The 15,409-nt window shown below is 52.1% G+C and overlaps 1 protein-coding gene across 1 annotated transcript in view; it reads right to left on the bottom strand.

The window, feature by feature from the left end:
• The window catches only part of LOC119374357 (eukaryotic initiation factor 4A-III), an 89,706-nt gene that overhangs the window by 28,597 nt on the left and 45,700 nt on the right, over nucleotides 1-15,409 (bottom strand). The window contains exon 8 of the mRNA XM_037644439.2: nucleotides 14,528-14,643. Within this exon, the coding sequence (XP_037500367.2) occupies nucleotides 14,528-14,643 (116 nt within the window). The remainder of the gene's footprint in view (nucleotides 1-14,527; nucleotides 14,644-15,409) is intronic.

Below are 15,409 nucleotides of genomic sequence, written 5' to 3'. Positions count from 1 at the left end.
GCAATCACGGCTGGTGAAGCGAGGAACGACGTTCTCAAATTCTTGGATGCACTGATATCTGCGAATATTCCCCTTGAGAAGGTGGACAACCCGAAACTGAGAACGTTTCTACAGACACACGTTCGGAACGGCGGGTCGGTGCCTGGATCTGATGCGCTCCGCCGACGACTTCCAGAATTGTTCGAGAAGCACGAGGCAAATTTGAAAGCTATGTTTCAAGGCACCACAGTTTCAGTGATTACAGATGAAACGATCGATGACCGATCAAAATCGGTTGTGAACGTGCTGTTCGTTCAGTCGGCCAGAAGTGCGAGTACTTCGCTGCAACCTGTACTCGTGGAAGTGAAATTCGTGGATGAAGTGAACTCGTCCGTGATAGGCCGCATTGTGACAAGAACACTGACGAGGTACGGAGTTGAATTTGAGGATGTATCGGGCTTTGTTAGCGATAACGCTAGCTATATGGTGAAGTCCTTTAAGGAGTGCATAAAGCCACTTTGCGAGGGTGCTGTTCACATTACTTGTGTAGCCCATACAGTGAACATTGTTGGCAGTAGACTGCAGGCATCTTTTCCCTTAGTGGACAAGTTTGTCGCCTGTATGAAGAAGGCCTTCCGTCTCTCGAGTAGAAAAGAGAGCTTTCTACAAATCATATCTGGAAGAGTGTGGAGTTCAATGTGCCAGGGCACCCCCAGCACCTGTCCAAAGCAGGTGGAATTCATGGATTGAGGCTGTTGAACAGCATTCTGCCTACTTTGAGCACTATCCTACCTTGCTTAAGCAAGTCCACCAGAAGTATGGAGAAGCAGCGTGCGTTGATTCCCTTCTGAAACTTCTTAGTGAACACTCAACTGAGCTTAAGTACAGCATGCGATGCATTGCAGTATTTGGAAAAAAAGTTTCAAGCTTGCTGAAAGCAGCAGAGGGTCAGCGCGTAGCCTGCCACAAAGCGTACAATGCTTTGTTTACACTTTGGGGTTACCTTGAAGCAGCTGCAAAGGAAGATTTTGCAGCACAATTGAAGAGAGAAGATGTCGCACATGATGAGGCCCATCAGATTGGTAACAAGATGACGGCTGCAATGACCAAAGCGGCTAACAAAGCACTAATATACTTAGAGAAGTCAGACACCTGGAAGTTCTTCAAAGATGTTAGGTGCTTGGACCCTCTGCAAGTTGGGTGCCTTTCCAAGAAAAGGTCCGAGTTGACAGGTGTGCCTCAGCTTGCAGGCGAATCGCTAGTTCTAGCTGCCGAATGGGAGGTGTACCTGAAGAGTGCCCAAGAACTGAAGACCAGTGACAGAGACTTGGCTCCATTTCTTTCCAAACAAGAAAACCCAGGAGCTGACTTCGATGTCCTGGCTTTCTGGGCAGGGATGCAGCAACTCACCCCAACCTTTTCGTCAATTGCCCTGAAGTACCTGGCAATACCAAGTATCACCTGATGCTCTCCCACAACAGTTTCCTGCAATTTTAATTATTGCAGGCATGTTTTGAGCCTGATCGTGTGCAATGAATAAACGTTACGTGTTCCTTTGCGTCTGTTCAATATTGCCGCAAAAATTTGCATGTTTAAGGTTGCCGCGGAATTTTGCAGATTTCTCTATATAGAATTGCAGAATTCCAAATTTTCCACCGCATAAAGTTAGGGGCCCTATTCATGCATCAGGAGACAGGTCGTAAACTTGCTGCACTCTCAACGCTTATTTTGCGTTTAGACAACTGATAGCCCGAAAACCGCTTCGGGCCCTGGTGTGGCCATATTGCCTTAAACCAGCGTTTTGTTGACCAACCAACGTCGGCACCAAGCATGGCGTGAGGTCTTAGTCATGCTTGTAATGCGCTGCCAGTGGACATAGACAAGAAAAAAAAAAGGAATGAGGAAAACAACACAGCACAGGGTGATGCGCAACGTCGTGTCCACTGGCAGCGCACTACAAGCATGAAGAAGTACGAACTAGCCCCTGTTGCCACCTTATTAGCATGTCTTACTCGGGACGCACGCACAAGCGCTGTTTATTCAGTGGAATAATTCTTGGTGTGTGGTTGTGACTTGGCGACTCCAAGATCAAGCTGCACATGTTTTGACGAGCCAGCGGTGCAACTGCCAGTGATAGGATGCCCCCAAACCCAAGACTCTGGCGCAGTTTGGCGCAATTGAAGTTGATTGTATCAGGATGGTGCAGTAAATCCAATTTGGCGCACTTCTGCGCAGTTGGTGCAGAAGTGGAATCACTGGGGCTCTTCAATTTTCCACTTCTGGCTACCCGCGGGCTGCCAGAGCCAGCCAGAGCGCGCTCGTTTTTCTCTGGTTGCTCCGACCCCCCACGGCGCACTTCCAGTTGGCGTTCGTTTTTCTCGAGTTGGATGGTTCTGGCGACCCGCGGGGAGCCCGAGGGTCGCCAGAAGCTTCCAGGACAATTTAATCATGGAAGCTCTCTGGAAGGTTTCGGGCTAGCAGACGCCGAAAAGAGACGATATGCGCCTGCCGCAATCTTTGTGAGGACTCTACGGATTGCAATGCGGGCACTTGCGGACTACACCTTCGCTTGTCCTTAAGCTCGGCGCCGTTCCGCCGTGCGAGATGGCGCTATTGCGAGTGGCGACGAGCATTTGGACCTAATGTTTATTGCTTTTCTTATGTGTCTCGTGAGGCTTCCTTCCGTGAACAACACGGCGAACTGTTGCGTTCTAATTGCGTTGTGCACATGTTTCAAAAGTTAGGTACATGTTCGTACGCACGCATGGAGGCCCTTTCGAGTTAATTTCTCGTAGCAGTATTCGGTTGTGGTGTCGTGTGCTTTATACGCATTTAGCTGAGACGATTGTGATCGAACTAGCTCTTTCGCTCCGTCGTATGTTTGCGTGCGTGAACCCCGTCAGAACTTTACTATTTCAACTAGGTCTTCGATGTTGATAAAATGCACTGATTGAATAAAAGCGATCGCGACATTATTTTTTGTGTGATGCTCGTTGGTCGCGAACGGCGTGCGAACGTGCTTCAATCTACGGGCCAGTATATGAGGCACGGTGTTATGTTATGCTAAGGCGCGTCAATGTGAAAAAACGGAGATGAATTCAGAAATGTATACATTTTTTGTTGCTTATTTCATCGTCCACTTTGTCTTTTTCCACCTCTTGGTAATAATGCCATGCAGTATGTATGTGGTTATCACCTAGTAGCTCAAATAAAAGCTGAGCTGCATGAGGTTTTCGGAGTGCCACTTAGGACTGGTAAAGAGGCTCAGGCAACATCTGCCAAAACGAGTCTAAGACGCGTCACACGGAAGTTTATTTTAGATATAACACATACTCGTGGTACCGACATCGCCGCAAGTCTCAAGTTATTACAAAACGCAAGCTTGTCAATGCGTGTGTGCGACGTAGTACGCGACAGATCCTCGAGCTCTTTTGGGGACATGATCGCTTTCGCGAGATTTTCGCGGCGTGTTGTGCTGCGACTGTTACATGTACTAAGCAGACGTGAGCTGGTTAAGCCGTCAGCGGCGCAGCAGCTCACCTTGCACCGCTTTCGTGGCACCGTGCGTCAGATGGCTGTTTTGTTTGCGGACGGGGCGAGTTGCGCATGATCTTGCAAACGTACGTGATCGTATCCCAAATGCGTCTGCTCAAGAATATCACTTCAGCTCTTCAGCAAACTTAGATACATATTTTCAAGTGGGCAATGCAGAAAAAACCAACACGCACGTGGCGCAAAGTTTCGTTTGCTGCCACGGCGGTAGAGTTTGTTTACGTTTATGCTGGCTGTCCCGGGCTTCCCACACACACATGTGACCAAGACGCCGTTTCCTGTCCCAACCGGAACTAGCTGGCTGACCCTCTGGCTATCTCTGGCTGCCAGCGAACTGCCAGAAGTCCGAAAATCAAAGATCCCCACTGATTTTGGGGTACCGACGCGCGAAATTGCCAGCCGCTGCCACTGCTGCTCCGAGTGGTCTCTCCCATCCACGGTTCCAAGGAGCCAGCGGGCGATGTGATTCATTGCTTGCAACAGAGCACATTGCAGCTTCTTTGCTTTCGCATGCCCCCTAGCATGATGTTCTTGCCCGCAAAGTTCGGATTCATCTCGTACGTGAGTACCGTGAGCGTAGTTAGGCATGGCCACGACTTCTAGGAGAAAGCTCGGCTGTGATCTGCATGGCCGCGGTTCCCAATGTTTCAAAGTACGTCATGCTCGATCGCGTGTACAAAGAGTTGTCCCCGGATGGACTCAGTCACGAGGTCCGAAGTGCTGATGAGCAGTACCTCTAACCGCGGGTCTGACGAGTCAACACTGTTAGAGTCAGTCCGAGACGCGCGTCTGCGATGTTCGTGACAAGTGCGGTGTGATATCATAATTTGACGACTGAGCTTCCGCTTGAAGCTGCCAAAGTAAAGCCTAATTATATCCTAAATGATCGTCGACCCGTACACACAGAACGCGTCATTTAGTAGCGCAATTTTCGACAGCCGCGACCTCGCGACGCACAAGCAGCAGACGACACTCTCCCGGAGCGAGCATCGGTCCAATGGCGAGACGTGCTGGAGCAACGTGGCAGAAGCAGCTAATCGGAGGCCTCGAAACGAACGTCAAACGTTTGCTTTTTGTATGCTTGTTTCTGAATGGAGGAGCTAGCTTAAAAGGAAGCTGAAGCACTTTTAAAAAAAAATGACTTGGGAATGTGTAATCATAGTTTGATCCTTGCTGAATACGAAAACCAATGTAAGAGTTCACAGAAGTGAACGCAAATGGCATTTCTTGGCAAAAAAACAGCGGCCGCAGCCGCAGGGCTTCTTGAACTGATGAGCGAAGGCGGTGACGTCAACTTCGGTGTGCCGCGTCATCGGCGCCATCAGCTCTGTAAAAGCATGGCCTTCGCGATCAGTTCCACCATCACGCGCAGCCAGAAGTAGTCACGGAGGCCACCACTCCGCCAAAACCACGGTGGTAGAATAAAACAGGTGGCCCATCGAGCGCCACGAGCGCGTCGCCGTACTGCTCGAGTTGCTCGCGGCCGCCGCTAGGTACGCGACGAGTATTGGGGCGGAAAGACGCGCACCGCAAGCTCTCGCTGTGCTGTAAAAACCGGTTTCTCTAGCTAATTTTGTGGCTTTAAACGGTTGTTTGTGCTTTTACTAGGTTGTAGTGGCTGTCTGCCAGCTTCGACCGCAGAAGTAAGAGCGCTAGGCTTTATGAAGCTTAAAATTTTTTAATCGACGCGGGTAGTCCCGATATGACTGTCACAGGGTGCCGATTGCAAGAGACGTGCGCATCATTTTTTTTTTTTTCGAAAGCGTGAAAATTCCTACCGGCGAGTGTACAGAGTAAAAAAAAAAGCATTTGGTGTTCACGTTATCGTATGTATGTCGGAGGACTGTAGCTGGCGGTCTTTCCATGGAATTGCATTTCTCCACAACTGCAGTCGCTTTTCGTCTTTCAGCGCGGAGAAAAGACGCAGCTTTTCTTTGCACATTTTGTAGCCAGATTTGCAATTTGGAGCGAAGCATTTTCGTCCCATGGTTCGTAGTTCCGGTCACGCCCACAGTTTCGGCGCCCTCGCGTGGGCGGAGCAAGACGAACTTTTCTTTCGCGTATTTTAAAGCTCCTGCTGCCACAACAGCGAAAAAAATTACGCCATCGTCGACAATAATGTTGGTCCTTGTTGACAACAAAGCTTTACCGAATTGTAAAACCACTTCAGCATCCCTTTAAGCACGGAATTTGAATACGAAGAAATGCTCTTTCCGACAAGCCCAGAATGGCGGCGCCCGGTTGCGCCGTTGCAGCGCTGTAATTTTTTGAAAAACAGAGTTTTCATTTTGCGATTTCTGCATTCATTTTCACTACCTTGGCAGGTGCAACAAATTTTTTACAGCACTTCTATGTAGTTTTCAGTGAAGATATTTTGGAGTCAAATAGAAAAAGAGCTACAGAAACTGAAAATGTGACTTTCAGAAAATCGTTTTTTCTGCGGTAAGAAAGCCACGTTCCCCCTTAAGAATAAATCCGTTCTTTGACGGCATTTGTGACTCTTAATTCTCTCCGGTTATAACAAAGCCATTCAGCATTTACATAAAGGTCTGTTGTAACAGTACTTGGATTTTACATACTCTCTTTACAACATACCAAAATCCTCTTCACTATAAAGGTCTGTTGTGATGAGGTTATACTGTATCATATATATATAGGGAACATTTATTAATCATTTTTTTCCTAAACTTGGAGCCAAATCTCATGGGCACAGTCCTACACATGGGCAAAAACTGAACAATTTGTACCTGATTAGAAAAAGAAATACACTCAAACTTCATAATAGTCACATCTGCCACGAAAATAACTTCGTTATATCCGAAAATTCATTATAAACGTTTATTTGAAACACTAGATCTATGACACTATTCTTCATTACTTCGTTATAACCAATAATTCGTTATATCCGTGTTCGTTATATAGAGGTTTGAGTTGTGGGAGAGCACGCGCGCCCATTTCCTTTCCTTAAGGCAGGCGCGATCGGGAACTGACAGCGGGAGCGAAGGAACCACTAGGAGAGGAGCACAGTCGCCCTTTCCGGACAACCCCTTCTTTCCCGCTACTCCTCGCATCCCGGCTCGCGGGAAAGGGAACTCGCCCTGCGAGGGAATCAACCCTCGCGGTGGGGAGGGACACGGGAGGTGAACAAAACTGCCGACCAGGCAGGGAGACGGTCTCTCGTGCCCTGCTGACCGACGAAGGAACATCTCACCGCCCCGAGACCCGCGAGCCGATCATCGACCGAAGGTGTAAGCCATACCCTTTGTTTTTCTACGAGAGCGGACTATCCCTCTACGCGACATTTACGCGTTATTGCTAACGTAGCAATAAAGTGTTGTTTGTTGTGCTAGCCTGTTGCCTTATTCGCCCGAACCCGTCGTAGCTGCGATGACGCGCGCTACGGGAAGGGGACGTTGACACGGTACGACTATTTGCGGCTGGGACCGGAGCTAGGCTTCTGCACCAGCCGTACATAGAGCGGACCCCCTCATCTGGCGCCCAACGTTAACGAATTTGGCAACGCGGCTAGTTTTGTGGACGCGAGCGACTACCGACGCTCCGTCAACGTAGGACAACGGGCATGTCTGAATTCCAGGATTTGTTCATGTTGTCTGATGTCGCGTCGCAGAATGTCGATCCTATGGCTAACGCGGGGGCATTGTTTGGACTTTCCGACAGCGTAAATTTTGGTTGTTTCACGCGGGACAACCAAGGTGTTGCAGCGACCGCGTTAGGAGAGATTAGGCCTACGGCGGAGAGCGCCACGCCGGGCGCCCCGTCACCTCGCGACGCGCACAGCGAGATGCCGCCACATGCTGCTTCGGCACAAGCCGCAGATGTGGTCGCGTCTTCGGGCAATAGTGTGCCCTCGAGCGAGGTACTCTTGCAGAATGCGCTGTCAGTTATGCAGAGCTTAGCCAGCGCATTGCAAAACACAGCGCAGCCTCCTTCGCAAAGTGCGGGACCACGTGTCAAGGTAGACATGCCTACCTACAGTGGCTACCACGACTGCAGGAGCGCAAATGAGTATCTCGACCGATTGCTCTACTATCAGCAAGCAATGGCGCTTCCCGACGCCGAACTTCTCGCGCGTGTGGTCCCGGTGTCGCTGACAGAGCAAGCGGCCCGATGGTTCCGACTGACCGGACATCGCGCCCGCACGGTAGAAGAGTTCCGCGAGAGCTTCCGCGACGAATTCCTTCCGGCGAATTACGAGTGGCGTTTGAGGAGGGAGTTGGAGCTACGCACCCAGCATCCGGACGAATCCTTGCTGGAGTACGTACGGGCGATGGATGAACTTTATCGCCTCGTTAACCCTCTCGCCACCAACGCGGAGAAAGTCGAGCGCGTTACACGGCAAGTGCACCCGACTTTTGCGGCTCACTTCAGAGGATGCAAGTTCGCAGACCTAGAAGAGCTCGCCGCCGAAGCGAAGCGCATACAAGGGGACATCCTCGCGGCACGAGCGTACCGCCCGCCTCCACCCGCAGCGCAGTCACTCGAGCCTCGCTGCGCGTGGAACGGTGGCGCGGTCGGTTCAGAGGCGTTTAGGGGTAACGTGTCAGCATCGTTCGCTGATGAGCACGTACCGCGCGGTTGGGAACTGTCAGACCGCGCTTTGGACCCCTACGCTTACGCGCTTCGTACGGCCCGTGCTGCGCCTGCACGTGACGTTCCGCGGCAGGAGCACGTGGTCGAGACGAGCCCAGACGAGCGGCGCAACGCGGAGCGAGGCCCGCCGGATCGTGGCGACGAGCGCCCGGGCCGGCGTGGTTTCCGCGGTCCTTGCTACCGGTGCGGCGCACCGGGGCACATCGCCCGCGAATGCGACCGCACGCCGGTTCAGGAGCGAACACGCGGTTCGGGAAACGGACGACGCCGCCGGTGAACCACGTCGGGCACCGCACGGCGATCAGTAGTCCTACCGATGCGCTCGGATCACTAGCACCTACAGTCTGTCGCGCAGGTGATGCCGTAGACTCGCCCGCACCGTTAATCGAGTTAACGATAGCTCGAAAGAAGTTTGTAGCACTTTTGGATACTGGGGCAAGCGCTTCATTATTTGGGGACGAGGTGTTGCACCATCTCTGCGAGAACAATATCCGCTTGAGACAAAGCAGCACCACCTTCCGCCTTGCTTCGGGCACAGCGCAATCGAGCGGTGCGGCTAGACTTGTGATCCGCTGGGAAAGACGCGTGAGGCGACAACGCTTCGTCCATCTTCCCGGGTTGTCAGTGCCTCTAATCCTGGGTCGAGACTTTCTCGCCAAGTCAGGTATTGTCATTGACATTGCAAGAGGAGGTTACCGAGAGCGCGACGGAGACGCGCTAAAGCTTTTCTCGAAAGCACCCGCATTGACAACGGCATGCCAATCGCAGGGAGCAGCGCGAGTGAGAGAGCAGGAAAGCGCGCGGAGTAAGCGAGTAACCCCGCCAGAACAATGTGCCGCGGTACAGGGAAGGTCAGTGCACCCGCTTTTGGCAGATGCACACAGCATGCCAGAAAGGGAAAAGGTGCAGCTGTCGTCGCTGTTGTACGAGTACGACGCGATTTTCACTGACCGCCCGGGCCGCACTACGCTGGTCAAGCACACAATCGACACGGGTGACGCACGACCTTGGAAATGCAATCCCCGACCGATTAGCTTGGCTAAGCGGAAAGCACTTGACGCCGCCTTGGACGAACTCATCGACACAGGCGTGGTCGAAAGGTCAAACAGCCCATGGGGTTTCCCGGTGGTTCTAGTTCCAAAGAAGGATGATACATATCGCCTTTGTGTAGACTACCGCAGGCTGAATGAGGTTACGAAGAAGGACGCATACCCTCTTCCATCCATTTCATCGTTAGTATCCAACCTAGGCGGGGCGAAGTACTTTACGACGCTCGATGCTAGTCGCGGATATTTTCAGGTCGAAATGGACGAGCGGGACAGAGAGAAGTCAGCTTTCACATGCCACAGGGGACTTTTTCAATTCAGGAGAATGTCTTTTGGCTTGGTGGGGGCTCCCGCTACTTATCAGAGGCTAATGGACCAAGTTCTGGGAGATGCAAAGTGGCAGCACGCCCTCGCATATCTAGACGACATAGTGGTTTACTCGAAAACGTTCGATGAGCACTTGCGCCACTTAAGAGACGTTCTAGAAAGGCTGAGGTCTGCGGGCATCACTCTGAACCCGAACAAAGCTCAGATAGCGGCGACCCGAATAACATTGTTGGGATTCACGCTTGACGAGGGTCGCATTTTGCCGAATAAGGGTAAGCTTGAAGCGATAGTCAGCTATCCGTCGCCGAAAGACATCGGCGAACTGAGGCGCTTTCTGGGGATGGCGAACTTCTATCGCCAATTCATTCCAGACTGCGCGACAGTGCAGGCGCCTTTGACAAAGCTCTTGAGGAAAGGCGAGCGTTGGGCTTGGGGTCAAGAGCAGGAGGCCGCACTGCGTCGCCTCACTAAGTTGCTGGCTAACACGGCTGAACTGCAGCTACCCGATTTGAACAGGGAGTTTGTGATTCAAACAGACGCAAGCGACCTGGGCTTAGGAGCAATTTTGCTTCAGGAGCATGGAGGTGCCCTCCGACCGATTGCGTTCGCGAGCCGTTCGTTAACGCCGGCGGAGAGGAACTACTCGGTAACAGAGAAAGAGTGTCTCGCGATAGTTTTCGCTCTCCGTAAGTTTGACTATTACATCGACGGAGTGGCGTTTGTTATTGAGACGGACCACATGGCGCTCACGTGGTTGAGGCGCTTGAACGAACCAAGTGGCCGCCTGGCTCGCTGGGCATTGCTTCTGCAGCGTTACGACTTCACCGTACGCTACCGCAAGGGCAAGAACAATGCCGCGGCCGACGCACTATCGCGTGCTCCAATCCGTCACGAGACTGACCCGGAACGGACTGAGAGCGAGACACTCGAAGTAGCGCTAACGGAAACAGTAGAACAAACGTCAGTTCAAGGCACAAGCGTGAACCACGTAGAGGCTGTTGTTAGCGCGGGGATTGTTTTCAGCAGAAGGGAGCTGTTAGAAGCTCAGCAGAAAGATCCGTTTTGTCGAAAGGTGTTCGACGGGCTCCGGGAGCCGGGTGGCGAGGCCACCGCGCACACGGGGGCAGCTGGTATTGCTGTCGGTGCGAAGCGCTCGGCAACAGCTGGTAATGCTGTGAGCGCACTGGATTCTTATCTGCTGGATTCTGACGGCGTTTTGCTGAGGTACATCCCATCCGACGATGACACAAGCGAGTCATTCAAAGTCGTGATACCGCGCAAGTTGAGAGGAGCACTGCTTCGCTACTTTCATGACTCGTGCATTGCTGGGCATGCGAGCGGCCCTAAGACTTATGCTAAGTTGTGTCGCCTCGCTACCTGGCCAGGCATGAAGCGGGATGTGATTCGTTACGCCCGTTCATGCCACGTGTGCCAAAGCGTCAAGCCCCGAGGCGGACGACCGCCCGGCCTCATGCAGCCGATCAACAGCCAGACTCCCTGGCAAATCGCGGCATGTGACGTAATGGGACCGTACCCCACAACTCCTAGCAGAAACAAATTCTTGCTGGTGGTCACGGATCACTTCACTAAGTGGGTAGAACTTTTCCCCCTTAGAAAGCTGACGGCTCGTGTGATCTTGGATAAGTTGATGGAGGTTTTCACCAGGTTTGGTTTCCCTGAGCAGTTGATAACAGACAACGCGTCTTATTTTACTGCGAAGGTGTTTGTTGACACGTGCGCCGCGCTTGGCATTAAGCACAAGAAAACAACCACCTACCATGCTCAGTCGAACCCCACGAGTCAATCGCAACATCAAGCACATGCTTGTCGCGTTCTCTGAAAGGCACAAGGACTGGGATACCTACCTTCCAGAGATCGGGTTTGCGTTGCGATCGACTGTGAACCGCTCGACTGGGTATGCGCCTTCTTTTCTAAACCTGGGGAGAGAACTGCCGAATCCGATGGAGACTGTACTCGCGGATCGCAGTGGAGTGCCAGTGGCGTCATGAGCACAAGCTGAATACGCAGCGCAGCTGCGCGAGAAGCTAGCGGAAGTTTTACGTAAAGCACGCAGTAATCTCGGCACTGCTAGGGCACAACAGAAGGCGCAGTACGACCGCTCGCATCGGAACGTACACTACGAAGTGGGCGATCTGGTGCTGCGACGCCATCATGTTCTTAGCGACGCTAGCAAACAGTTTGCAGCCTCGCTGGCACCGAAATGGTCCGGGCCGTACCGAGTGCGAGAGAAGGTTTCCTCGCTTGTTTATCGGCTCGCGAACATGAAAGGCAAACCGAGCGGCGGACCAGTGCACGTACGCGACTTGAAACGCTACGTGTCACGGGAGGAGCATGGGGACGACTATCAGTCCCCCTCCGAGCCGCAGGCGGCGGCTCAGAACGCTCGACACCGAGTGAAGAGCCCTGAGCCGCGGTACTTCTTGCGAAACAGGCGGAGACAACTCTGCATGTTTGATAAGCAAAAGGGAAATAGGTGCCGCCGGGGCGGCTCGGAGAGGAGATCGCCTCCTCACGGCGAGCCCACACCCACATTACGTCGTCGTTGTCGCAGCCCCACCACCACCGGCAAGCATCGGCATGGACGCCTGACTGGAGATCGACCGGTACATCACGCCGCCACTTCCACGCTACCCCATCGCCTCACCGCCCGGCCTCCACACAAGGGGCCCGAAGACCAATGCCAACCCAACAGGGAGAGCCAGCTGCCTGGGGGCCGCAGCCACCAGGACATGCCAGGGTTGTGTGGACACCCCGATGGCCTATGCTCCCTCAAGGCCACGGCGCAGCACGCCGAAAACCCCGAGCCCCGCCAGACCGGAGGAGCCCGAACCATGCTGGAGAGGCCGCCTGGAATGAAACGCCTCGCTGACTCGCTCCTCTCAATCACCACCAACGACCAGAGAGGCGGGACCCAAGGAGACGCGGTCCGGACCACGGGGCTGCAGGAGCAGGCCAGACCTACCGCAGCAGTGACGGCGGAGGCGACGACTGGGGAAGCCATGACGCAAGGTGGCACGGCAGCGAAGACCGTAACGAGGCCGGTGGTGGCTACTTCGGAGGCAGCGGCGACGCCAGTGGGGGCACCGGCGACACCCACGGCAGAGGGCCGACCGCAGGAGGGCACGGACCTGGACCGATCCGTCCTAGCCTTTCTCGATGAGGAATAACAAAATATTACCTCATGGTGCAGTCTCTGTCGTCCGAGGGCTTTCTTAAGGGGAGGAGGATGTGGGAGAGCACGCGCGCCCATTTCCTTTCCTTAAGGCAGGCGCGATCGGGAACTGACAGCGGGAGCGAAGGAACCACTAGGAGAGGAGCACAGTCGCCCTTTCCGGACAACCCCTTCTTTCCCGCTACTCCTCGCGCTAATCCTCGCATCCCGGCTCGCGGGAAAGGGAACTCGCCCTGCGAGGGAATCAACCCTCGCGGTGGGGAGGGACACGGGAGGTGAACAAAACTGCCGACCAGGCAGGGAGACGGTCTCTCGTGCCCTGCTGACAGACGAAGGAACATCTCACCGCCCCGAGACCCGCGAGCCGATCATCGACCGAAGGTGTAAGCCATACCCTTTGTTTTTCTACGAGAGCGGACTATCCCTCTACGCGACATTTACGCGTTATTGCTAACGTAGCAATAAAGTGTTGTTTGTTGTGCTAGCCTGTTGCCTTATTCGCCCGAACCCGTCGTAGCTGCGATGACGCGCGCTACGGGAAGGGGACGTTGACACGGTACGACTATTTGCGGCTGGGACCGGAGCTAGGCTTCTGCACCAGCCGTACATAGAGCGGACCCCCTCAGAGTAGCCCCATATAAAAGTGTGATGATACCATACTATGGTGCATCAAGAAACGTACTTCCAAGCTGGTTCTAACAGTAAAGTCGGCAAATTCTTTGTACCACATCAAAGCCATGCGCACATTCCTACACACCCATGGTTGACAATGTGCGGTCGACACACAAATAATTTGTTCCTGAAATATGTAGGCCAAGAGTAGGGGTGCAGCCTGTACTTGAGAATACAGTCCATCCTTGGATGCATCAGACCCAGCACCACTGGCCGAGACCATTTTGAAGCTGTGGTAAAAGCAGGCAAAACTAGAGTACACATCATCCTTCTGGAACTTTTGATTGATTGATAATGTTTAAACACTGAAAGAATAAACCACTCAAGAAGACTACGGACAGTGTGAGAAGTGGCACACACAAGTGTTGGCACACCCAGTCGTGTGTGCATCTTCTTGATTGGTTTATTAAGGCAAAAGATTTAGACGCCTCATCAAATGTGAAATTTAACCGTCAGCACCAGCGTCCCGCGGCACCCGGGACGAGTGATGCAAAAAATCATAATCACGTGATGACGTCACATTGCCAAAATTTATGACGTCACATCACCTGATGACATCATCACAGGACATTGTAGCTTGGTCAAAGGTGGTCCGATCACAAAGGCAATGGAAATTTAGGTGAGGTGTCTCCTATCCTGGAGGCAGTGCACAAAGCTTTCAAAGGTTGGTAGGGCAGGGTCAATACAACACTGACTAAGAAGAAGATGGCTTTCGCCTTTGAGTCGCCGTAAGTGTTAAGTACCACTGACACAGACTTCAACCTTACCGACAATGTTTAAGGGCACAAGGGACCATTTGGTACTTTCACTTGCACACACACATTCCTGAACTCAAAGCTATTCAATATTGTGCTGCACTAATCCTGCACCTGCTAGTGTCAGTAAAATGAAAAATCAAACTTTCTCCCACATGTAAAATCAACATCTCTTCTTTTTTTGCATCCTCTACCCAAACCTGTGTGTCTCTTTTTGGCTCCATCATACATGTCATGTCGTGGTGATCATTAGCTCAATGTTGAGAGGTGCCCCGAAGTCATGTTAAAAAATTTGAGCTGAAGCAATCATAATATCTGTACGAATTTTCGAAAACATGGAATATATTCCCACAAGTGAAGTTGCAAAGCCCACCCAGAAGAGCCTGGCTTACCTCTGGCCCGAGCGAAACTCCTTCATGATGGCATCCCTCTCCTTCTGAGGCATGTCACCATGCATGGACGAGACAGTGAAGTTAGCCTCCCGCATCTTCTCACTCAACCAGTCCACCTAGACAAGACAAAAAAAGAGAGAAGAAAAAAAAAAAAACCCTATTGCAATGGCTGCAAAAGACAAAGGTAACACCCTTCCCTAATACACTAAAAGGTCGTTAATTCACACCCCATTCTTTTAAATTCGATAAGCAGCACAGCCAGGCCAGGCTCCGTAGAAGTCCAAGCACAGTAAATGCTCGTTAATTTAAATTTTACGGAGATGCGTAAAGAGTTTGATTTAATGAAATTTGAACTAACGAAACTGATAAACTAAAGGCTGCATATGATTATGAAAGGAGTTGAAGCAAGCTTATACTCCATCTCAGAAGTTCCCTTCAGCGCTGTGGAGGCCACAGGGCCCCTTAGCCAATAGGAAAGGCGAAAATCCCTCACGATGTATTCATACGCGCCGCGTCGTCTGCTCACCGTCCCCCTGGCGTCTACATGCACGCGTTGGTTGAGTAAAGCGAACAGGCGGCAGCGCTGAAAAAGAAAATATGGCTGCACCCATCGACAGTGGTGCCTTCCGCCTCGAATTTATCCTGTCGTCGTCATGCACTGTGTGGCCCGTTAAGTTCCAAACGGACGCTTGCATTTACTTTAGATTTATGTCCTGATGCATCAACAGCCGCGTATTCATGTCTATATTGCTGTATTTTCATGAACCATTATCGAATTGTCGGCATGTTAGGCTTAGCAGGTGTGGCTAAACAAACAGCTGGTCTCTCCAATGACAAAAAACCTACCTGACACTTTGTCCTCGTTTTGAGATGGCACAAAGT

Source organism: Rhipicephalus sanguineus, chromosome 11 (genome assembly GCF_013339695.2).
Source record: "Rhipicephalus sanguineus isolate Rsan-2018 chromosome 11, BIME_Rsan_1.4, whole genome shotgun sequence".
Lineage (NCBI taxonomy): Eukaryota > Metazoa > Arthropoda > Arachnida > Ixodida > Ixodidae > Rhipicephalus > Rhipicephalus sanguineus.
The sequence above is the reverse complement of the archived record's forward strand: the minus strand, read 5'-3'. Positions and strand labels throughout refer to the sequence as shown.